Source organism: Camelus dromedarius, chromosome 7 (genome assembly GCF_036321535.1).
Source record: "Camelus dromedarius isolate mCamDro1 chromosome 7, mCamDro1.pat, whole genome shotgun sequence".
NCBI classification, from domain to species: Eukaryota; Metazoa; Chordata; class Mammalia; order Artiodactyla; family Camelidae; genus Camelus; species Camelus dromedarius.
In genome coordinates this window covers 17,847,125-17,873,058 of record NC_087442.1, presented here as the reverse complement: position 1 = coordinate 17,873,058, position 25,934 = coordinate 17,847,125, and the positions used below count along the sequence as shown (strand labels likewise).

The 25,934-nt window shown below is 37.7% G+C and overlaps 1 protein-coding gene across 5 annotated transcripts in view; it reads right to left on the bottom strand.

The window, feature by feature from the left end:
- Positions 1-25,934, bottom strand: part of CHCHD3 (coiled-coil-helix-coiled-coil-helix domain containing 3) — a 257,560-nt gene that overhangs the window by 141,812 nt on the left and 89,814 nt on the right. For all 5 annotated transcript variants that reach the window (XM_010975674.3, XM_064487348.1, XM_064487349.1 and 2 more), the window contains one exon: positions 21,087-21,204. In XM_010975674.3, the coding sequence (XP_010973976.1) occupies positions 21,087-21,204 (118 nt within the window). The remainder of the gene's footprint in view (positions 1-21,086; positions 21,205-25,934) is intronic.

The window sequence follows — 25,934 nt, the reverse complement described above, 5'->3', positions numbered from 1 at the left end:
AAAAAGAAAGTTTAAAATAACAACTTCCATCTTTTAATGAGCCTATATTTAGTAGTATGACAGTCATTGTTACCGAATGCAAAAATATTGAAATGTCCTCTAGAAATGGATAATATCCTTTCCCAATTCAGTGAACTGACTCTAAATTTTAAATGGCTCGATTTTTTAAAATCTGTAACAATAAATAACCTCATAGGGTATCAATGTTTCAACTGTATTAAAAAAAAAAAAACTCCTCTGATCCTAGAGTTAATCAGAGATGTCTTAAGATTTTTAAAAATTAAACTATTTGATTCTTAAGCACCAAGAAAAGGATACTGAAAAAAAAGAGTCTCCCCAAAAAGGTGTTAGAAGTGTTGGGTGGAAATGTTAATACTGGTGAGGCTACACAAACCATTCCAGAGTACAGAATAGCTAAAAAAACATTCGGTAAAAGAGGTTAAAAGACAGGCACGAGTCAGAAGCCCTGGCCCTTCCAATGGTCAGCTGTATAGACATTTAAGTATGAAAAAATACTTAAAAAAAAAAAACTTTTAAAAAGTATGAAAAAAAAAGATCTGAAAAAAGAGGATCCTTTATAAATGTAAGGAACAAATATTCAAATAGCTATGTACACATGCTGAAATATAGACTGGCACTCATGTTTAAAAAGTAAAGAAAGTAATTTTGTTTTTTTTAACATGTCATTGTAAATGCATTCATATTTTAAAATCTAATAAAGATCTCCTCTCACGTGCCCTTGACATTTCAGGAAAAAGATGGCTTAATTTGCTTCTCTGAAGATTTCTGCCTCACAACTAAATAAATAACAAGCCTAGTATTTACCAGTATTACATAAAAATGACTTATACCTGACAAAACATTTCTCATCTTCTAAAATGAGAAAATCATTGACTCCATGATTGATCATAAAACAGAGTGTGAAAGACAACCAATGGACATGCCAAACACAACCAAGAGAAGGCCTGTTGCGGGGTTAATGGTGCTAAGAAACTCGACAGTTTCTTCTAATAAGATTTTATTAAATGAGTTTTTTTTTTAAATAATGCACCTAAAATGCCTAAAAAAGTAATTCCCAGGTAGTAGATCAAATACTGTCAACTGTGTTATACTGTGTAGTATACTGCTATGTGGTTTCTCAATTTTATCAAAATTACATCTGAGAGAATGAACACCATTTGTCTACATTTAAAATTCCTCATCGCTACAACTCAATATTTTTCCTTGATGCATTCTAAATGCCCTAGTAGAAATTATTTTGAAAAGAAACCATTAAAGGTATGCTAATGGCTCTGAATTGTGACAGATGCTATGGAAACAGGCCTGTTGGCTGAGGCACAGCACCATTAACTATCTATCATAAAGTCCTCTGGACTTGCTCATTTATTACTGCTGCGTTGCTCAAGGGGGAAGAAAAACAGCAAGAGTTTCTCTTCCTGAGGAAAAAATCATAAGCCACTCACTTATTCTAATGTCATGATCCCCACTGTTTATCTGCATGATAATTAGGAAAATCAGAATTAGTGAAATATTATTTTAACAACGTGATGGGAATTAAGCAGTTGAAAAAGCCAAGGAGAAAGTTCCACATGCTTACTGACTGGTGGGTCTCCAACACGAGACACTAACTGCAGGGGAAGTCAGTCCTGTTTCCTAGGAATCAATCAAGGGGTAGAAGTCCCAGCCTCACAGAAGGGTGCACAGAGGGGGAAAGAATTTAGAAAGAGGTGATGGAAACACGTCACAGGAATCTTCTGTCTTCAACATGTTTGGAATATTTTTTGATGATCTGCTTTGAGGAAAAACACTGATCTAGTGTTTCAAAAACTATAGCATTACATTTTCACAAAGGGACTGCGTACACATTAGCTTACTGGATCCTACTAAGAAAGCTATAAAGAAAGTATCACGTTGGTTTTGGGGGTGAGGAAATAAAAGTGAGGTGACTGGCTGAACAGCAAAAGCTCATCAGTTGAAGAGCGCAGAAGTGAGGTCTTCTATCCCTAAAGCCACGGCTCTTTTCTCAAAGACCAAATAAAAATGAAGTGGCACTAAGGGGAGAGACAAGAAAGAATAAGGGGGACAGCTTCTGTGAATCCTAACAAAAACGAAGATTATGACCGCTGCATAGCATGTTTAATACAGATTTTGTAATCATATAACATGGAGGAAGAGTGAATACACGTTCAGGTGCCGAGGCCTTGGCACACCAATGAACAGCCTTACTATTACTGGGCTTACACCAAAGCTGCTCCAACCACAGGCCGTGGAGCACCAGCAAGAGGAGGAGGACCCCTTACTCTGTGCATGCCCTCTATCAGCTGGTAACAACGAGGGCTGAGCAACAGAATCATGTATTTTAAAAACACACATGCCAAGTCCCACCCTATAAGTCCAAGTCCACTGAGGCATTTGTATTGACAGGGGACTCTGGTGGCCAGCAGGCTTGGGAACCTCCATTCCAGGATCACAGCTCTTTGTTATGCAGCCATACTCACAGCTGACAGGGGAAAGGAGGTTGGCGCAAAACTCACAGCGTTAAGAGTCATCTACAGAGTTTACAAGAGCAAGTGAAGAACAGTAAGTATAGCAAAGAATTACACAACAAACAATCCTGTCCAGGAAGGTAACAGCAAGCCTAAGGGATTTTTAACTACAGAAAGGAAAGCACTCAAGACAGCCCTAAATGGATGGATGAGAAGTTCACTTTCATAGAAAATACAATAAACTTGTGCCATATTAGTTTGCTGAGCACAGGTGTCTGACAAAAAGTGTTACAATACCCTAGGCTCAAAAGATTGTACTAACAATTTGCCACTGAAGTCCAAATTACAGGCTGCAGTAAAACCAAATGCTCATTACCCACAAAAAGATTCTAAGTGTCCACCTTTTCAATAGGAGTTGGTACCCAGGCACTAAAGAATAATGATAACAAGGGAGACAGCAGTAAAATAGTACGCCTTTAAAGAGACCTTTGAAGTGTTCTAAAGAGGTCTCTTAAAGCCATCTATAAAGTAGAAGTCAATGTATCCATTATTTATTTATTTTAGAACCACGTGGTAATAAACTCAATACTATATTCAATACGTCACTTCATTCTACCAATAGCTGCCTACTCAGGCCAGTGAAAAGGACTGTTTAAATGACAAGTGCTTCATTTGTATGTAAAAGCCCATGAACTAGTGTCATCTGGAGTCCATCAAGGAAATTTGTCAGCGACATTCAGTCTGTAAAAGAACCTTATAGAGTCCTCTACTCTATGTGCCTTTTAGCAGCTTGATTATAACCTTATCAAATGCTTTCAGTTTAATACATTGCCAGGAGGTAGTCAGGTTTAATGAAGACTCTGAAGATACCAACCACAGCACGTGGGAACAGGCCCTGTCACCTGCCTGCCTCAGCTAGGCTCCTCTGTCCACTTCGATGGATCTCTCGGGAACCACAGCTCTACTACCTTCCTGATTGCTCCTTGGGGACTCCCCAGGGTCATGCTCCACCTAATGGAACAGCCTTGTCATTTGGTTAACCACAGCAGCCCTGAATGAACCCAAATTGCCATTGTACCAAGATTTGGGCAAAGGAACCCCTTCACAGCTGGCCCTAGCTCTACCTATACACACTGATGGTCTTCTGACAGTTATCCAGGACGTTCCAGCAGGCCTGCTCAACTTGTGATACCTACTGTGGACAGCATATAAATGGAATATTCAGTAAGCGTTACTGAGTTCACAGTGTATATCTCTGTGTGGAAATGTAAGCTTAAGTGACATAGTTCTTTTATGCCTCTCCCATTTCTACAATGGAATTCATACTCTAAAAGTGTAGGAGATGAACCCACACTTGGCCAGATCATACTTTACTCAAACAGGGTGTAAAGATCATAACTAGAGTGACCACACATCCTGGTTTCCCTGGAGCATCCCAGTTTATGTGTGCTGCTGTGATATAATTAATTACTAGTGCCTCCTTTCACCTTCCCTGCTTGGATGATAAATTATAGGGTCACCCTAGTCATAAAAGAGTTGTGAACAAAGGTTTTAGAAATATGTAAAGGTTGTGATCATTTCCAAACCAGAAAATCAGGAAGGCTTTACACAGAAGGCATTTATGCTGGTCTCTGAAATAAAAGGCAAAATTTAAAAGAGGGGCCAAGAGGTGGGTGGAAAAGTAAATGATGACACTCCAGGTAGAAGAACCACATGAGGAGGGTGAAAGCAGCAGGGCACAGGTGTTGTCTGCTCCTGAAGCTCTTGCCAGCCTAACTACCTTATTTTTTAAGTGGCAGTCTCTACTATGGCCACTGTAAGCTTCCTGAGAGCAAGAACTATCTTGTGTTTCCTGGCTCCTGACACAGCACTAGGCACAGAGAATGTGCACAAAACCAAGGGGTTAATAACCACATGTTGCTATTCACCTTATGAATCAGGGGATGCAATATTACACCACCTATGTCATATTGCACAGCTCTGTTTTTTCAAGAGGAAGATTATGGTCATGATACTAGCACGTTTCACTGACTCCACAGTTTAGAACATACAGGAGATGGCCAGAGCCGTATCTTGGCAGAGATAGGGTCAGAGGACATGGTGAGGACATCATCCAGAGATGAATTATTGAGAAGCGCTTAAGAGATGAGAGCAAGTACAGTTTCAACATCGGGCCACTTCAGCCCTCACCTGTGCCCCCTCTGGCATCTCAATGAAAAAAGGACGCTACCATGCTCAGAGACCAGACAAATCCACAGCTGTAGACGCAACTGCTCACAAGGCATGGCTTCCAACATGCCACAAAATCCTGCCCAGAAAAACTATAAAAGCAGCAACAGTTCTTAAACAACTGAGGTCCCCCAAAGAGGAAGGATTTCTGCCTCCATACTGCCACATCAACTTTCTCTGGGTCTCCAAACAGCAGCCCTGCCCTGAAGATTTTTTATTTGCCAGCCCTCACAATCACATGAGTCGATTCCTTAAAATAAATCCATCTTTATGTGTATAAATGTACATATGTATAAATATGTGTACACACATACACACACACACACACACACACGCACATCCCTATTGGTTCTGTTTCTCTGGAGAACAGAGAACCCTAATACAGATTTATCTAATGTTAAACCTAACATTTGTATGATGTTATGCAGTTTTAAAGACTATTTTCAAAAACTGTCATCTGACCCAATTATCAAAAATTTTCAAACTCAAATATAAAAGTAAAAATGCACTGAAGAGTTATAAAGTACTCTGTAGGTATAATGTAGCACATACACATTAAAAAAAAAAAGAATAAGTGGTTGAATTAAAGCAATCAGTGCTAAGCGTAATATATACCAATTCCTCCTAATAAATGTAAACCCCATTAAGGGCAGGGATTTTTTTCCCTAATGTTTTGATGTGTCCTCAGCATACAGACCACAGTGCCTAGCATATAGTAAGTTCTAAATAAGTAATTCTTCAATATAAATACAAATGAAATACATACGCACACAGATATACATATGAGAGAAAAGGAGAAAGAAAAAGTTCACTCTTGCTAAATTAACAGGCATTGGTTCTGATGGGCAAGCTATGTTTTAAATTATAAGAGCTTTGTTATAATTTCACATAAGTACAATATAAGCTCATTATACTCATTAAAAGAGGTCCATCAATGATCATTATTCACTGTATTCAATGACCATATTTCCGCCTCTTTGTTTCAAAGTAAGACCAGAGAGAAGTCAGGGGCATTTACAAACTACCTCCGTAGTCATAGCAGTGGCCTTGAAGATAATGGATTAATAATATGGGCCTTTCTGCCATTATTTAAGAAAAATTACGGTATAGCCACCAGTTTCACTGCCTAGGAAGTTGTAACATTAATCTTTGCCCAACTAGTTAAGGCTCTGAGACAAGGAGACAGGTACGTGGTAGAAAGGGCAGCTGAGAAATCAGCAACGTATAAAGGAGATTACAGAAAAGGCATGCTAGACAAAGATCAACACGCATCCACATCGCTCTGCTAAAGAGCCATCTGTCCCAAATGCCCTGTGTGCCCAGCTTACACAGCAGGGAGGCTGCCCATCCTCCACAGTGCTTCTAATCCCAAGCCAGCCCAAACTGTGGAAAGATCCCTGGCCTTCCTGTCCTCTGGCCTGCGATCCTGGGAGCCTATCTGGAACTCACCACTGAAGATGAAAAATACCCTAGAGACTTCACAGGGCTGGTCCTCACCCTGTCACTCTATCCTTAAGAGTCCTGGGCCTCTTTCTTCACAAGGAGGAGGTGGAGGTTAGGTAGGTGACTGCCACCATCTCTTCAGGTTCTACCAAGAAGTACAGTGATCATGCAACATGACTTCGCTACCATCTGCACTAATGCTGACTGGCCTCTAAGAAAGGAGAGAGAAAGGAGCTCGAGCCCAGGCAGCAGGCTCTGGGCAAAACTAAGAAGGACTGCGTCCCTCTGACTGTGAGCCTCTCACATCATGGACATGCCCTCCCTCGTGAGCACGTGCTTCCCGTTTCCTGTTATTCCCTGCTGTTTTGGAGAAGGCAGGCCCAATATGGCACGAGGCACAAGGACTGTTACTGAAAATGGCTTGGAGCCACCTCTCAAAAAGCCCCAGTGAGAAATTAATTACTTTGGTAAACATTTAGAAGCCTAGTTTGCCTGTAGGCTTGGAAGTTTATAGAAACTTACAAATCAACAAGAAGACCAAATCATCACTTTAAAATAAGAACTTCACCTGTCAAGAAAAGGCATGTAGGACTTTCGGCCAAGACATGTGCTTTCTCTAGGCCATCTACGTGGAAACCCAAATCATAATCAGAGGTTATTTGATGAGCTCTATGACCTGAAAGTATGCTAGCATGACACTAAGCTTACTATATGGATCTGCACAAGAGGCAGACATCTACCAAGGTCAGACAATTGTTAGATCAGGGCTGGGGTGGGACGGACGCAGTAGTTGCTTGTCGTTTTGAATCTTTCCTTTCCTTCTCTATATAAGACTCTAAAACAATAATAACTGAAGGTGTCCTTTTTTTTTTAACTATATGTAAGTTAATACCTATATCACTTGAGAGAATCAGGTAAACACAGAAAATATTTTTTAAAATATAAGGAAAAACATAAAGAAAAAAACATAATCCTCACCAAGCTTTATGCCTGTGCAAATATATAGATATTAAAGAGCATGCTGATTTTTATTCCACTAAACATCATACTGTAAACAAGTCCCATGATATTAATCTTTTTAAAACTTTAAAGACTGAAAAAACTCAAGACTGACATATTCTTTCTTTAGATGTGTTAATATATTCAATCAGTGACAGGCAAGTCTTGTTCTTAAGTCACTCAGAGAATGTTCTGAACTTTCTAAGACAACTATTTCTCCCTCATTTCTAAGTTACTGAAATGGAGACACTTCCTACAGTCCACAAGCTAAGACCTCCCAAAATGAAACTGCCCTGTTTGGTTAGAACCTTTAGGCCTTACAAACCTCCACAGGGACAAAGTGGCAATCTGACAAACTAGTATGCCATCATGATAACTGGGAGAGAAGGAAAAGTGTGTCACCATTCCCCAAATATCAACTAGCATCCTTGATACCCAGGCAACTGAGATGTTCATCAACAATGGTCAGGCTGAACACCCACCGCTTTCCCCTCTTAATTCCATCTTGAGAGGGGGGGTAATAATATGAATTCCAGATCATGGTTTCTCGGCCTTTTGGCTAAGATCAAAAGAAGAATTACAGATCAAATCGAGACGAGCATGAGGTTATGCCCAATCAGTGAAAAGTGTATTTCGGGAGAAGGCACAACCTGACAACAGCATCAAATCACATCATTACTCTTCCTACATGCAAGACACGCTCTGAGTTCCCAAACTAGGTTACACTTAAATGACAGAAACTTTTTTTCAACCTCCTGCAATGTCTATACTATAAATCTGGGAAACAGCTCCCAAAGCCTTGTATCAAACTGTGGACACTTTAAGAACATTCCCTTAATACACAGCTGCCTGCTATTTGGCTCATGTCCCATCTTCAGTGACATGGAGACAGAAATGTCTTTTGTACAGCTTCTCTAGGATGACAGACACTAATAGAAATGCATGGATGGATTTACAGCTGGCATGGATCAATTTCTAGTTATTTTACAATTATTGATTAGGGAACTCAAACAGGCTTTGCTACTTGCCAGACAAAAAGCTAAATCCCCCACCCCCGCCTTCATAAATCTTGAGAAAAAGCCAAAGAAACATGAAAACTGATGTATTCTGGAAATAAAGCATGCCAAGACAAGATTATAACCAAGTCAAAGCTGAGAATCAAGTAACAAATGTATCTCCAGAACAGAGCTTGAGAAACTTGCAGTCTTGGCAACTCACCCTCACTGGCAGCAGCATAACCTTTGTTGCAATCGGAATTGATGGGAAGCTTTTTCACTTCAAGCAAAAGATCCCTGTCAGGGTGAACATATTTTAATCCACCACATGCATTTGTACCATGTCATTTACAAGGACGAAACCTGACTACTTCAAGAGTCTGCTTTTGTTGTGTCACTCTACAGGCCTGTGTACTGTTCCCAAGGCTCACAGAAAAAAAAAAAAATACTCAGAGGAGAGAGAATAGAGGGCGGGGGGAAGCAGTGGTACAATATACAGGCAGAGCATATGTATAGCTATAGATATATCCTGGAAATGGTGATCTACAAGACAGAGATACACGGTGAAAATATGCTGTATTCTAGAGGAGGATGTTATTTAGAACTTGTTCTTTTTGATGCCTTCAGGGTTGGAACTGAGCCAGTTTCTTTATAATATACTGAGTTTCTCAAGGAGTTCAAAGAAAAAATTTGAAGCACCAGTTCGTTTCCCCATCCCCTGTGCGTGACAGGGAATGATGGGAACATTCCAAGGATGCCATTGCCCTTGGGTCACAAATTTAACATGGGGGTTGGGGATGGGGTGTTAGGAAAGGAAGAAAAATTATGTCACAAATGGGCAAAGTAGAGATACAATGGTCATATTAAAAATTAACAAGTGATTTTTAGTGAACTGAAGAAATAAATGGAAAATAAATGGGAAATAAAGTAAGCATTTAAAAAGATGAATCTTTGGACTTAGAGGTAGCAAAAGTATTTAATCCACTATAATACAGAAATGTATGGCATTTAAGTCACTTTTTAAAGGTCTTTTAATTTGACTGTATAAATATTTTATATATCAATTTAAGTTTATTTGGCTAACAAAGGTCTGAGTTTTCATTCTAAGCCAATAAACACATACTAGCAAAAAGACCCCATCCCCTTACGTCCCCAGAAAGAACCCCTCTCATTGTGACCTTTTCAATACAGTGACTGCTAACAGCACTTATATTCTGCCTATGACTAAATCACTTCTACTCATCAGAATAAGTTTTCAATAACCAAAATCCAATTTAACCAAGAAAATAGAGGCTTTCAACTTAAACTATTTCTTTTTTTAAATGAACTGTTTTTAATAACTAAAGAAAATTAAAATAGATGTGACTCTTGGAATTGGTAACCTATTCATAAAACAAAATTACTTTATGAAAAGTCAATTTATAAGTATATAGAACTTTGTACTCTCTTAAAACTCCTGTATTTATATATTTATTCATCAAGGTAACAGACTTGAAAGAAAAGTGCATTAACAACCTTGTCCTTATTTTAAACAGATGGAAACAAAGGGCATAAAGGAAAAAAAAAGCAATTTGCCTAAAATTATATGGAGCAGTACCTAGGGAGGGGGTGGTGGTGGGGTGTGGAGAGAAGGTTATTTCAGATAAAATTACTGTTCCAAAAACTCTGTAGAAAATACGGAAACAGTTTACTCTTTAATAATTTTTAATGATACAACTTGGATGCCTGCTATATTTCAAAGACACAGAATCTACACAGATGTTTGTGAAACCATATAACTTGTTTTAGTTTTGGTTCATAGAAAGAAAATATCCAAAACAATCGTTTCTTCACCCACAACACACAATATTAATCTGTATGTCTGAATGAAACTCTCCACCTCTTTTTATCCTTTCTATTTTGATCTTCCTAAAACTCCAGTAATGACAGCAAGAACTCATAAACCGAGGTTAACACAGTATCCGTCTTGATCCTTTTATTTGCAAATCATGTTTAAAATGTTTTAAGATATGACAACCATGTAAATGAAATATATGACCCTAGAATGTATCCTTTCCAGGAGGAAAAACTGTGGTAACAAATATTATTGGAATCTTGATTAAAAGTTAAAACATTCCATCAACACTAAATTTCTTGGTTTTGACAACTGTACTTGGTTATATAACACAATTTTTAAGGGGTAGAAATACTAAGGGGCAAGTTGGCATGATGTCTGCAACCCACGCTCCACTGGTTCAGAAAATGTGTGTGTGTGCGCACGTGTGTTTGTGTGTACACATACACTTGTGTGTAGAAAGGGAAAGAATGATAAAGCAAGTGCGGTAAATGTTTAAAAATAGATGAATCTAACTCAAATTCTGTGTCTTTACAACTTTTCCATAAGCTAAAAATTCAAAGTAAAAAATTTAAGAAATGAACTTTAAAATTCTAATTTTATAGCATCTAAGAAATGACTTTACCATATGCAACACAAAGTGCACACACATACACACACATAACTGACCTAGCAATGTGTATACTCAGCTTTTAACTTTACAATAGTAGACTTAAAGTAAAAATTAGTTACCAGCTCTTTCCTATCAATCCACCAGTGCTGTGAGGAGTCTATTCTTGGGAAATAAACTAATTTTCTGTTACATTAATTAAACTGCTGTCAATAAGAATTATTCTTGGGATTACTGAATAAAATTGAAAAATACATTAACAGATAGAACTACATCCGAAATTTGTTTCATTTTTATTAACTTACTTCACAAATCCTCAAAATGGTCAAGGACATAATTTTTAAAATTCTCTTCAGAGCTTGACTTTAAAAAACTGTGGAATATCTTCACCATAAATTTGTCCCAAAGTTCAATGAAAACCCAAAACACAAAACTGATCAAATCTACTGCATGAGTAAAGAAGACACAACATACATTACACTTACTCTTAAAAATAATGTATTGTAGCATGCTTATCTCTATTCTCAACAGGCATCCTGCCAGATTAATGCACCTTAATTATCCATAGTAGAAAATTAATTGAATCATCTCTTACCTCCCCTGCAAATAAAAAGTTCACATTGCACATAAAAAAAGGGAAGTTTTTGCCTTTATATATTGCTGTTCTTCTGCGGGCAAGGGCATGATTAACTGCCACAAACCTGGTCCTTTTACATCTATATTAACTACCTTTCCCAAAATAGAACAGACCATAGCAAACATTTTTTTTATAAGTCCACTCAAAACTGACTTTATAAAAGTATACAGTAGTATACTTTTCTAGTATACTAGTACCCTTTGCAAGGTAGAGATTCACATGCTGAGAATTTTTTTGGAATACTGAAATTTATCTGAAGTCCCAAAACCTTTTCAATTCAAACAGTTTGGTTGGAAACTAGTTCTAATACATATTACTACATTTCTTGCTCTTCAAGAGCCTATTCTTAATCCCTGATAGCGATATGACTATGAACACAGTATCTCACTAAGCATAAGACTCGAGGCCTATGAGAGGAGCCAGCGCTGCCGGCCTCTATGCTGAGCAGGCCCATCATGCTATGATGGTTTTTATTTCCTGTGTGTGTTCATTATATGTGTGATTTTTGGATGTCTTTTTTGTTTATGTAATTTCTGCTTTGATCACATGCCTATCCCTAAAAGTGCCATCACGCTTTCTAATACAGTGGTTCCAAATTTCCTGCAAGTTAAAAATGTAATAATTGTAATGAAATTTGCTAAACTGTGCCCCAAATGAGTTCACCTAGGCGGGGGGGCGGTCCTGATTTGTAGCCCTGGCTCTATCTTTGTGCAGCCTTTGGGTTTACAATACCTTTGAACATTTGTTTCATCAACTGTAACAGGAATGATAGATGTCCTACCCATATCAAGCATTTATTAACACCAAACAAGATGCTGGACTTGAAAGCTCTTGGTTAAATGAAGAATACTAGAAACAAATATCAACTGTTTTTGCTGTGATGTTGGTTATTAATAAAGGTCACAAGTATTGCGGTCCTACCTAGAAACACTTTGTGATTCATTTCAGTTTCAGAGTTATGGTTCCAGGCGATCAGCTAGCTGTGTTCCTGAGAATCAGACAGGCTAAAGAAACTGTAAAAGGATCAATGTTTAATGTCTAAGCAGAAAATGTAAGCAGGTTTATAATCTCCAATAAAACTAGCCCTGTGACACTGACTGGTGTTCTTTCTTATCAAGAGAATATTAAACACAAATCTGGAATTAAATTTACAGTCACTGTTTTAAACAGGCACACAGCTAAGTATGGAAGTTTGCAGCCATTTGTCATAAAAGATAGAAGAACAAAAAGTTAGCTAGAAAACTCCTCTAAACTAATCTTATCAACAAATTTCTATGACAACGAAGACATCTGACAAGTTGACCACAAGCAATCATAAATTATTGGTGTTGATCATTCTGTTTTACTTTTTGAAAATAGCTTGGTGGCTGAGTAAGTCATATTCTGCCCAGGGCTATGTAGCTTACCTCGAATTATTTCAGAATCATCTAAAATGACTCATTTTTCTATTAAAATGATGAATGAGCTAAATGAGGTATGTAATAAATACTGCAGGTTTGTAAACAGATTCCTGCTCTCTAGAGAATGGAGGCCTTACTTCATTTTGTAATTCTGCCCCTTGGTATTTTCAGGAGAAGTCATCCTTAAAATATAGTTAGTAAAGAAAAGAGTGGAGAGAGTCACACTGGAACAAAATACTGAATGTCTTTAAGGTTAAAGGAATAACCCTGGGCTACACAAAAACAAACCCGCCCACCCCCAAAAGCGAGGCACATCAGGAAACACAGAAAGAACATAACTCAGTCCCGTTTAGGAATCATATCTAAGCAATAAAAGCAGGCATGCTAAAAGAAATAAATACAGAGCTGCTCAAGAATGTTCAGCACTGCAAAGAATTTAATGTCCCATAAACAAAAATGAAGCAGAGCTCACTGCACATGGTATGTCACCTAGTAAACATTACTGTTATTCAATTTACTACTGAACTCACTAAACCAGAGGTCCGCGTACCACAGGTTGAAAGCAATTCTCTAAGGCTGTATTGGAACTGACAGTTCTGAGACTTGCCAGGGAGACAAACGGTAAAAGACTGCTGCTGAACAGAAAGGAGCCGTTTGCCTTAGAGTCTCAATCAAAACATCACGTGCAGAACTCTTCTTTGGGATTTGGAAGGATCGACAGACTTCATTATGCTTCTGTTACACTTTTAATCTGTTACCAAAGTAAACACTGAGGGCCGTATTTCCTGGCCTCTTCAGTAGGAAATGAGATTATGATGCCAGTGTAATAAAATTCCAAGGCCCTAATGACAGTTCATCTCAGACCAGGCAGTGAAGCAAATAAGTTAACAATAAATGCCAGGTCATTATAGAGATGGAATTATAACCAGCCCTTTGCGCCTTAGTTACCTATGGATTTTTACTCAGTGCTCTCCATTCCTCACCCTGACACTCATAATGACCCAAGTGATGGGATTTCAATAAGCTATTTATGACAGAGGTACCACATAGAACCCCACTCAACAAGAGCTGCCCCGAGCCAACAGGTTTGCAAGCAACTTGATTAGTATTTCAAAGTTTGTTTAGAGTGACAATACGACAGCACGTTCTAGGCAGAGATGCTCCTCACAGCTGCCTTTAAATGCGACTGCTTGTTGACAAGAACATCAACAGCATTCTACTCAACTGTGCTGTTTTCCTTCTGACCACTCTGTCAACAGGCCACACAGATCGAGATAGTTCCTTGGAAATAAGCAACACCAGCAAATTGCAGTCACCTCTGCATTGGGTTCACTGGACAGACTCGCTAACCTTGACAGTGAGATTTAATCTCCACTACCAGAGAATGCTCAGCCATTCTCTCCTCCAGGCAGCCCCTAGTATCTACTCAGCATGACATTGGGCTTCTCTAAGGCTATTCGGTAATGTTAAGATCCTAGGTATTCCTACAAATCTTGATGAGGAAGGGGTCTGACTATGTGTATTTGAGAAACACATTCATGTAGTTAAGTTTCCAGTAGACAAGCAATGCTGAAATCTGTACTAGCAGTCCTATTCTTTCTCTGGGCTCTTAACATAAAGATGAGGCCGGCACACTGAGACAAAACGTTCTTTTTTTCACCACCGCAGCAAACAAACATACCAGAAGCTGCCCTGCCACTCCACAGAGTATGTAATTAACAATCTCTTCAGAGGGCTGTATGCATTCCAGCTGACAATATTGCTGCTTTAACACACACAGGAAGTAAAGATCACAAAAGATAACGAAGAATATAAAGGGAGAAGATAGGATACAAATGCTTTGTCCTGGAAACTATAATGACCTGCTGAATTCAAACGTTTACACAGGAAGACAAATGATGCTGTGAGCCTCTGCTCCCACCTGTTTTGAGGGCCCCTGCCCTGTAAATTTCCTGGAAAGACAGGAACTAAGCAAAAGACAGGAAGATTGGGCTTGCAGATGGATGGACCCCAGGCCTCAATCTCACCAATGATTTGAGGAAAATATCTTGCCTAAATGGCTTAAATCTCTCAGACATTAAGTAGAAATTCTGTATTTCAGTAGTTCTCAAAAGCGAAAGCTCAAAGTCAATAACTTCATTTTTGGTATTCAAAGCAAACTAGCGTGCCATGCATGTCAAAACAATTGGGGCTTAGTGTCTGTAGCAAGAAAACCAGCCCAGGGCATATATAACCAGAGGGAGCGTGTTAACAGAGATTAAAATTGGAGTACTAAATTGCACTCAAAAACTAGCAAACAGTTTTAAAAAGGATTTCTAAGTGCTAAACAAACAAACAAACAAAAAACCAGGGATAACCATTGCTACACTGCAACTTCATTCATCTGGTTAACTCTAATGATACCAAAAGCCCCAACTGATCTCCCTTACTGTTCTTTAACACAGAACTTTTGAACATAAACCATGTTGATCATTTCAAAAGGACAACCCCAAGTGTATCCCGTGCCCTTGAGCAGAACTTCACTTACATTTGGGCAGCAGTGGTATTCTTACCTACATCCTTTAAATTAGTCACTTTCCTCCAGACCCTAAATTCAAAACCTTTTTCTCTTTTACCATAAAATTTCAACTGTCACAGTTTGAAGTACAGACAAAACACAGAACTGAAAAGCACACAGCACAAAATTAATCAATTCTTCTTGATTGCTTCAGTGATGCATTTCAGACAAAAGGGAAACGGGATGAAAAGTGACATCTTGGTGAAACAGTCGCTTAAACTTGCAAAAACTAAATTTATGCATCCACTTACCCTAATTTTTTGTGTTATATTTTTCTAAACACTATGAGGTTTTACAAATTCAGAAATTATAAGCAGAAAAAAAAATCCAAGGTAAGAATGACCTCCCCCACAAACCCCATACTTGATTGGAGATGGAGACTTGGGAAAAGCAACTAAATCTAATTTATTTTTGGATCCCCAGCAACTCAAGGCATCTAGCACACAGTAGGTGTCTAGTAAGTTTGTGATGGGGAGAGGGGAACACAGAAAAGGATGATCCCTGTTTACATTCACTTCTTCCTCTATTCTGTCCTTCACATTTCACTAGAGAGAGCTATCAAAATGCCCATTTAACTGTTTCATTTCTCCCTTCAAACCTTTGCCTGTATATAGTCCAGGGGTCTTTGGGTTGCATACATGCTGCTCTTGATCTTAGCTCTGCCAACTTCTTCTGCCTCATCCCTCAACACTCCTTATCCTGTACGTCCCATTCAGCAACTTCTTGGGGTGTCCCAGAGTCCCCATGCTTCCATGATTTTACCTGAGATACTGCAAATTGGACCATCCCTATCCTCAACCATACACGCAATTCCTACTCAAACTTAAAGATTCCACTCAGGCACCACTCCCCTAAGAAACGTTTTCCTGTCTTCCCCACTTTCTCTCCTCCCATTTCCACAACCTGAGTAGATTCAATCCTTCATTTATTAAATCAACAAGCATTTACTGACTATGTACTCTTTGCCAGGCCTGGTGTCTATTAAGCACTCAAACGTGTGTGAACAAACAAATGCAGATACAGCAATGAGTTAAAAGAAGGTCCCTGCTTTCACTTGAGTAAGAATTCTCACAAGAATATAAGTAGCATGGTTCTATAACATACTTAGCACTTTTTAACATTATTTTTCATGTATCTGTCTCCCATGATGTACTGTGAATTCCTTAATGACTTCATCTTTTTCATGTATATATCCTTAGTACCTAGCACAGTGTTTTTCATCTGTCCAAAAAGTGAAGGTTATTTATTTCACATTTAGTTTTATAAGCTCCAGAATAGTTAAGTAAATATTTCCTGAAGTAAGTAAATTGTAGCCTCTTTTCAAGTTTAGATTAAAAAAGAAACAAGAAAATACTACATAGTTCTTTGGTGATAATAAAAAATGACTAATGTTAAACCAGCATAACTTAACAAGAGTGAATCAAAATTTTAGTTAGCATTTTTAAAAGAAATCAAACATAACTGTTAAGTCAAACACAACTTCCTACTCTTCAAAAAAAAACCTAATGACACAGCAAGTAAGAGACTTAGATGTATGAGATCTCAAAGATACACAAATGTCAAGTCATGTTAACTTTACAGGTTTCCTGGCGCTGTCCTTTGAATGAGTCTTCATTCTTTGCAGAGGTGCTTTCCTGCTTTCCTGAGCAGCATTATTTTAATGTGAATTTTATTTAACATTTTAATGCAGATTAAATTATCAGTGAACTGCATCTCCAAAACCTCTGGGTAGAATCGGCTGATTGAAATATTGGTATTAGTCAGTGAGAGGCAGAGTAAGGGACTGCTATACAATTTTTGAAACTAGAGCAGGACTTAAACAGCTTCTCCAGCTAAAGCAATTCTTCCAAAGGGGAAAGTTTTCATCTGATCCTATTTTAAAACTTCAACAACAGGGCCACCATGACTTTGCCCTTCAAAGAGCTTCAATAAAGCTAGCTGCTACAACAACTGTGGGAAGAAAAGCCTGGACTCACATCTAAGAAGACAGCAATCTAAATGTCAACTGTTTGTGGGTGGAGAAGGGGGAGGGGGGGAAGAGTTAGCTTTATTTCACAGAACCAACATAACATCAGTTTTGGGTTTTTCCCCTCTAGTTCTCCTGAAAGACAGCTTGCCAATTCCTTCAAATGTGTGAAATCCAATCTTTACTTTCTTGTTGGTTGCAGTATTTGGGTTCTAAATAAAGAGGAACAAATCAATGTTTGGCCATCACTCAAAAGAATTCCATATATTAGGGTTAAGAATGGCAACCACGGAGCCCAGCACTCACAGCAGAACAATGCTAATGTTCTTAGGGTGACTCTCACTTGAGTCATGGGTTCTGAGGATGTCTGATTCCCTAGATGCCACTTCCCCCATCAAGGGACTAAGGGACAATATAGGCTTGAAGTCATATTCTCCAACACATGTTTTCCAGGATGGTGGGATGCAGAATCTGAAACCTAGGCTGTATATATGGAATGGGGAGGCAGAAAGAACTTTATACCCTCTAATCATTAACTATACATGCAACAATACTATTTCCTTAGTTATTACTTTCTAATGTTTAATTGTGGTAAAATACACATGACATAAAATTCACCATCTTAACTATTTAGAAGTATACAGTTCCAGAGTATAAGGTACATTCATTGCTGTACAACTAATCTCCAGAACTCTTTTCATCTTGCAAAACCGAAACTCCATACCCATTAAGAAGCTCTCCATTCCTCCCTCTGTTCAGTCCCTGGTAACCACCCTGCTGTCTTCTGTCTCTGGATTTAACTACTCCAGATACCTCATACAAGTAGAATCATACAGTATTTGTCTTTTTGTGACTGGCTTATTTCACTTAGCATAATGTCTCCAAGGTTTATCTATGTTGTATTATGCGTCGTAATTTCCTTCCTTTTTAAGGCTGAATAACATTCTGTTGTATATATAGAACACATTTTTGTTTATGCATTCATCTATTGATGTACACTTGGGTTAATTCCACATTTTGGCTGTTATGAATAATGCTGCTATGGACATGGATGTACAAAAATCTCTTTGCGATCCTGCTTTCAATCCTTTTGGATGAAGACCCAGAAGTGTGGACTGCCAAATCATATAGTGATTCTAATTTTAAATTTTTTGAGGAACCACCACACCATTTTCCAACGTGGCTGTACCATTTTACATTCCCAGAATATCCTTGCCAATATTTGTTATTATCCTTTTTTTTTAAATGGTAGCCATCCAAATGGGTTTGAGGTGGTTCCTTCGTAACTTTTACATTTTCCAAATTTTATATAATATCCCTGTATTATTTTAATAGTTACAGGAAAATTCAGCAAAATACACTTAACCATTAAAAGTGATCATGCAAATACATACATATTAGTATAGAAAGAACTTTATCATACAGTTTAAAGTTTATTAATGTGAAGGCTACTGTAAGAGTTATAGTTATAAGACTGTGTATACTATCATCTATGTTTGGGGAAATACAAATACACATATTAATATGAATGTTTTATACAGACTCAGTGTAATGTGAAAAGGGATCTAAGACAATAAACCAGAATGTTAATAGTAACTATCTCCACATAACAGATATCTAAGTGATCTTAATATTTTCGTGTTTATTTTCGGATCTTTACCTAACAAATATGCATGTCTTCTACAATAACGAATAACGACAATAACGGGGGTAAACTGGTGAATAAGTTGAGAGTCACAGGTACCTAAGTTGCTCTAGGCAGCCATGCTGCTGTGGCCATGAAGTACCACTGAAATGTCTGAGAATGCACAAGCCAGGACAGAATCCTCTGAATCAGCTATAACCATATTGTATAAATTCTACTTTTAGTCCCTAAGTGCTCTGAGGGCTCTATTTGGCCAATATTATGATAGATGCTAAAATTCAGGAGTTGTGAGTATAGTAATTTGCCCCCTATACCCCACAACCCCAGAATCAGTAAAGATAAGACCTACGATGCCAATTTCTTAGGCTTAACCTGAAAACAAACAAACAAACAAAAAAAAACAGTCAGGGAATAGATAGAATATGTAAGGTACAAGGAACAAATGAGCTGAAGATATACTACTCCAACCAAACTATATTACATAATATTTTACAGTTACTGTTAAGAAATTTTTAATACTTTTCATATTTCTTGTGAAAACTCTCCTTTTTTATGCCTTATCATGTGTGTGTGCATTTAATGAGTTTTTTTGAAAAATCCCTATCTTGCTTATCTCCCTGAACTAAGAGAATTAAAGACAGTATGCCCAAATTTGGGCAAAGAAAAGTAAAGAAAGGAGTGCTTTAAGGAAAAGAGGCAAAAGCTGGGGCACAAAGCAAAATGCCAACCAACAATTCTTCCACTCACTAGAAACTCTGAAGCTTGTTCCTGAGCCATCCTTAAAATATACATCATTAACCCTCTCCACTCCATCCCTGGCCTTCAAATTGGGGAACTTTAACATTCCTGGAAACAACCCTTCAACACAGTGGCCCAACACGTTTTCAGCTTCCTCCAAAAACCCTCAAACTCAGGAGCATAGCAGATGTCATTAATGATGGAATTACTTAAGACCTAACGTCTTTAATTCTGAAATTATTCCCCAACCACAAAGAATGACTTTCCTTCCACATCTCTTATTCCACCCAGTATGTGTGTCCTCATGGTGGCACCAGCCAGTCCCTTGACATTCCTTTCTTAGTCTATCACCTGTGTTCTGGTTTCACTGCCTACCCATTCAGCCTGGATCCTGGATTAGTCACTGAAAAAACGGATTCATTACACGTTGGCTTCCTTGTATTTTCTCTGTTGGCATCTGGTCATAGGTTAGTCTCTCAAAGGATCAAGGGAAAGAAAAGGAGAGAACACAAACTGACCCTTTCCTTATAAATTTTTAACAATTCCCAACTGCCTGTCAAACTAAGAACCCATCACCTGAGTCTTGAATTTGAAGTTCTCCACTATGTAGTCCTGTTTTACCCCACGAATGATTTCTCAGCTATATTCCAATGAGCACTAAAGCTGTGAAGTTAGAGAAGTGACATGGGTTTCTAGGAAAGCTAAAGTGAGAGTTAAATAGTCAGAACCCCAGGCTTCACCCAGACAGCCCCACTTTATCTAACAGTGGGAAGTCATTCAATCAGTCACACTGCATGCATAAGACAGTATTGTTCAGCCATTAAAAACAATGTTCCCCATACAAGAAAATGTTCATGATGTTCATGGTGTTGAACACTATTTACAGCACCATCCAAAGTCTTAAATAGAAAACAGACCTAGGAATAAAAATTATCTAGTGGGAAATAGCCCAGTGTAAACTCTGGTTACATGAGAATGAAAGATTTATGAGTGCCTCTTAAATTTTCTTCTATTAATAATCATTCTGAAACACGTTTATATAATCTTTTAAATTTTTAAAAATATTTTCTTTGAAAAAAATGTTTGTTTTCTCATAAAAGACGGCTCCCCAAAGCCCTTGCTCTACATGTCTACCCTTTCTAAAATCCAGAAAGTGACTGATCAAACCTTACCTTTGCTGGAGACTAACATCTGGTGGCCGCCAGCAAGGATAGAAACAAGCTAGGCTGCTCACCCTAGAGGTTTCTAATACAAGGAAACCAAAAGCAGGGGAGATGGGGAGATGGGAGCAAACAAACACTATCCCTTCAGGCGAGATGCATCGTGTCTCTGTGTAGATCTTTTCTTCAATAATTCTCAAGTTATCCGCCACAAAGTCCTTGATGGTTAATCTTAGCAAATTGTCAGCCACTTATGAAAGGCAAAAATAAAGAAAATCTAAGCAAAGAGAACATGAATATCATCAACGCTGAAAATTGACAAGCTTTTCACAAACATCAGAGATTTCCTTGTAGACAAGACCTTTCTGCTAAATCTTTAATACTCACCAGGTGCTTTGCCTTAGCACGTTCCTCCTCATTTGATATCCTCTCACGAAGAATAGCTCTGGTTAACTGCTCATTGGTTAAAGTCTTCTCTCCGTCCAGTTCCTTGCCTTGCTTAAGTCTGAGAAGACAACAAACATCTAACTAAGAAAAAAATTTTTTAGTAGCTGACATTTTTTTATGAAATACTTAAATAAAAAAATAGAAACAGCCATAGAGTTAGTAGCTGAAATCATCTTGGCCTAAAATTGATCAAAAGTGGGTATATTTTCTAGTAAATTACCATGCAGCCTCTACCTAAGCATTTAAAAGGACAGAACTCAAATACATTAAAAAGCTAATCGATCTGACTGCTGAATTAGCTTTATAAAGTTCTTATGTCAAATTGAAATCTGTCCACCTAAATATTCCATCCCTGGTGCTTCCATCTGCCCTCTGGAGACAGAAGTAATACATCTAATTAACAAGCCATTCACAAGACAAATATTTGAAGGTAACCATCATCTTCCCATCAAAACTAATTCAATTGTGTACTGAACATACACCAGGCACTGTGTGAGACATTGATGACACAGTGCTGAACAAGGACCAGCACCTGTCCTCATGGACCTGACATCTGTAGAAGGGAACTAAAAACACAATTAAGGTATCCTTCCTCCCAGTAAATGACTTCCTCATGCAAAAATGGCCAGACTTTTCAATAGCAGGACTCCTCACTTGTGGAATAACTCGAATTTGTCCCTTGGCTCTGAACTAAATCTAACACTGTAGACATGGTCCAACAAAATAAGACAGCAAGAACTTCATCTCCCAAGATTCGTGCACAGTGCTAATTCTAATGAAGCATCCGATTGCCTTAGGTCTATCAGTGACCTCATCACACAATTAGATCATACTGAGTTACAATACACTGAAACACCCACTCCTCACTGTGCATAACAAGGATAAGTTACTTTGGCACAGATCTTCACCATAGTGCCTGGCACATAAAGGTATTCAGGAATCACTGGATGAGAGTTCATTTTAGTCCAATCTCATGGACAAAGATTTTCTGATTGCCTTTTCTTCTTTGAGCAAATAACCTCTCTATACCATCTTATCCCCAAAAGTATATGCGATGCTTTAAGAAGAAAAAGTAAAATTGTTACTGTTACGTTGGTATAAGTGAAATTCTGAGTGCAATCTATTTTACAAGTGGGAATGATGAGGACCAAATTGAACTCAATACTAATCTATCAAATTTCAGTTTTAAAAAAGATTCTTGAAAAGAATTAAAGAAAATAAAATCTTTGGTTACTATTTTTAAACTGCTACATCACCCTGATATTCTGAAATTCTCAGAAACCAATTATAACAGATAAAAATACCTTATAAAATATATTCCAAAGTTATAACACTTCCCACACCCCCCCCCAAATTAAACCGATGTGGTTTTGTGTCTTGAATAAAGATTAACAATAGAAACAAAGGTACTTTTACCCAAATAAATCCTAGAGTTACAGGAAACGAAAGTAACAGCAAAAACGAAGTGGTCCACCTAAGGCTATTGTGCTGGTAACTGCTGAGGTTACTGTACTAGATTAGAAAACTAGGCAGTTAGAGCATTTTTACCAACCTGTCACTTGCAAGTAAAATGCATAATCTACTTTACAAGTGAGGTAGAAACTAAGACAAAATAAGAAAACTTACTATCGTTTATGGATCACTGACTATATGCCAAACACAGTGTTAGGCACTTTACATACATACATAAAACTATTATAAAACTTACATTATTAGTTTTTGAACATAAAATGAATTCTATACAACTAGACTCTCATAGCTTCCATATTTGGTGTATCAATTTTTTAAGTATTGTTTATTTTAATAACTACATTTTTCTGAGTTAATTTACATGTGGCATAAATTTTAATTACAAATGGAGTTAAAAGTGGCTCAACTTTAAGAAATATCATAAAGCTTTAGCAAATAAATGAAAAGGAGGCAAAAACATAAGCTCAAAAGCCTTCAGTGTTATAATAAAAATAAAGATTATTTAGTTTGCAATATTTGGTACAGATGCAAAAACTGTGGTACTGGACTCCTGGATCCAAACCAAGGCTCTACCACCTACTAGCTGAGTAGGTGATTCAGTTAACCTCCCTGGGTCCTGTTATTCTCGGAGTAAAACAGACTGTAATACCTACCTTACAGAGTTCTATATACACAAAGCATTTAGTGTAGAGTCTGTAATAATAATAAGGACTCAACATATTAGGTAAGTAGCAATAATAATAACAGTACCCACTATGGGGTCAGGAATGCAGGGAAAGCAGTTATTTTCTGAAAAGAAGAAAATCTCCAAATTCAGTACATATACCATGACTACATGTAGCTCTGTCTTCTTCATCCTTTTTTTTTTTTTCCAATTTTTCACCAATAAGAAGTTCTGCTTTATTTTTAGGATCTTCGAGGACTCCTAAAATGTCAGTTGACTATAATATTCTAGCAGCCCTACCCTTGCACATGTTCCTTTCTTTCCCACTTGCTTGTAAGCTCCATAAGGCAAAGACCTAGTCTGGTTTTTTTTTTCACTGCTAAATCCCTAGTGCTTAAAACAGTGCCGGCCACACAGCAGGGGCTCAAAAAACACTTGTTGAATGTGCACATGAACGAATGAGTGGCCTATTTCCAACCACAAACAAAAACGGGAAACAAGCTACAGAAAATAGAAGACTGAAGGATTTAAGAATCTGGAGACACTACCTGAACCCTACAAGTGCCGAGCCACCATGATGTCAAGGGTCACAAGTGTGATGATCCCAGACTACACTGCCCTAAAACATAGGGTGTTTTACATTCCACAACATTTCAGAGCCTCTGAAATATCAACACCTAGTTATGCTAGACTCTTGGCTAAAGAGAGATGGGACAAACTGACTAAAAAGAAATTTTCCTTTCTTTCTTTCTAACTTTCCTTTCTTACAGTTACTTTCGTTTGTTCTTACAAGTAGACCTGCACAAATTCTAAAATAGTTTATTGTAAAAGAATGTCTGAAAAAAAAAGAAAAAAAGAAAGAAAGAAAAGAAAGGTCTGTTGACTGTTTATGAAACAGAATTCTGTATTTTTAGGTAGTCTGACAGTAGGAACCAGAACAAATTCTCATTACTTACCAGTAACTTACTTGAACAATCTAACAAACCTGTTTTCTCAGCTTTAAAATCTGAAGGTTGAACTTTATAGTCTTAAGGTCCCTTGCAGTTAAAAGTCCTACAAACATCATACATTAAATATATTATTCCCCATTCCAAAAAATTCTTGAGAAAGGTGCTGGCAGGGGATAAATGAAACAAAGGACCATTATCTCCAAATTTTATCATTTTCACTCATTGAACACATATTTCTAGTCTCATTCTTAGAGTTTCCAACTACTTGATAAAAACCGTACACTAGGAAAAAGTAAACAGGATGCAAAAATTCATCCAATATGTAATTACTGGTGATAGGTACTAACTATTCTGATTACTGAGAATACAACAGTGAGCAAGAGATACAGTCCCTACCCTCATGAAGGTTCAACTCTGCTACTTCCTTTTTTTTTTTTTTTAAGTGAGTTTGCTATAAAACTATATTGGGTGGGAGCTGATATTTGAATTGAAATCTAAAGGACATAAAATGAGCACTATTAGGAAAGAAAAAGTATCTTCAAGGAAACATTAGTCAGGTCCAGAGGCAGTGAGAAATTATTTTCCTCAGTTAAACTTTTGTGCTGCCTTTTCAGATACCAAACACTGGAAGATCTAGAGTCACCAAGAGCTCCCTTAAAACCAAACACACAAACATACACACAGAGTTATCAATAAAAGTTGGTACAAGGCTTTGGAAGGATCCCTGAAGCTTAAATCGCTTTTGCAATGTTAGAAAAAATTTAGAAAATTTTAGAAGTTTTGCTTTCTCTCAAACTATTTTGGAGGGCAGAGTTCCAGAAAAATGGTGTAACAAGGGCTTTCGTTTAGTCCAATGCGTTTAGACATAAAAGCAAAAGACCAGAAATTTCTCAATTGTACTGCTCCTCATTTCCCCACCTCTCCCCTCCACATAATGCATTTATAGCAATATTTGCTTCAAATAAGCTGCTTCTTTTACCAACTCATTTAGATCATTTAACAAACTACAACTACTTTGCATAGAAAAACTGCTTGTAATCTTGAAGCTCCGAATTCTTTTCAGAACTTCCTCTCAGTGCTATTGCTTTTATATTCCGTCAGGCTTTCTGTTCCACGACCATCTAGAAAAGATAGGTGTCTGTGCGATCAACCAATTTTTCTCTTATTTTGAGCCCAATGCGATGATCTTGCTTTCTGGGCCTCCCTGAGTGCTCCTAGCCTCCCCGAGTGTAGAGCCAAAGCCAGGTTGTTTTGTAAACACTCCTCAAGAGAAAGAAGGGTGAGTCCTCATTGACACGGGAAGACAGGGCTTTACTTTTAAGGTCCCTGTTATGGGGGTGGGGGGGAAGCAAGAGATGTAAAACATACGTCTTTCATTATTAACTTAGGTTTCCAAAGATTTAAGAATTATCTCAAAATAAAACTAAACATACCAAGTATCTTGGAGAATACTTTCTCTTTTTGATTTATTGGCATTTCTCACTTACTATTTCAGATCATCTGGTCTAATATTATTCTACATTAAGCCCCTGATTTTAGTTTCATTTAAATTTCCTTCTTTTAAATACATATCTCTCCTCATTTAAATTCTCTGGAGTTTTAAGCAAAGACGTAGGAGTTTAGTGTAAACTTTTCTTATTTGCATTAAGTAATTGGATAGCTTGCCTAAGCTTAATGAAACAAATACCAGTCAGCTCTGCCCTT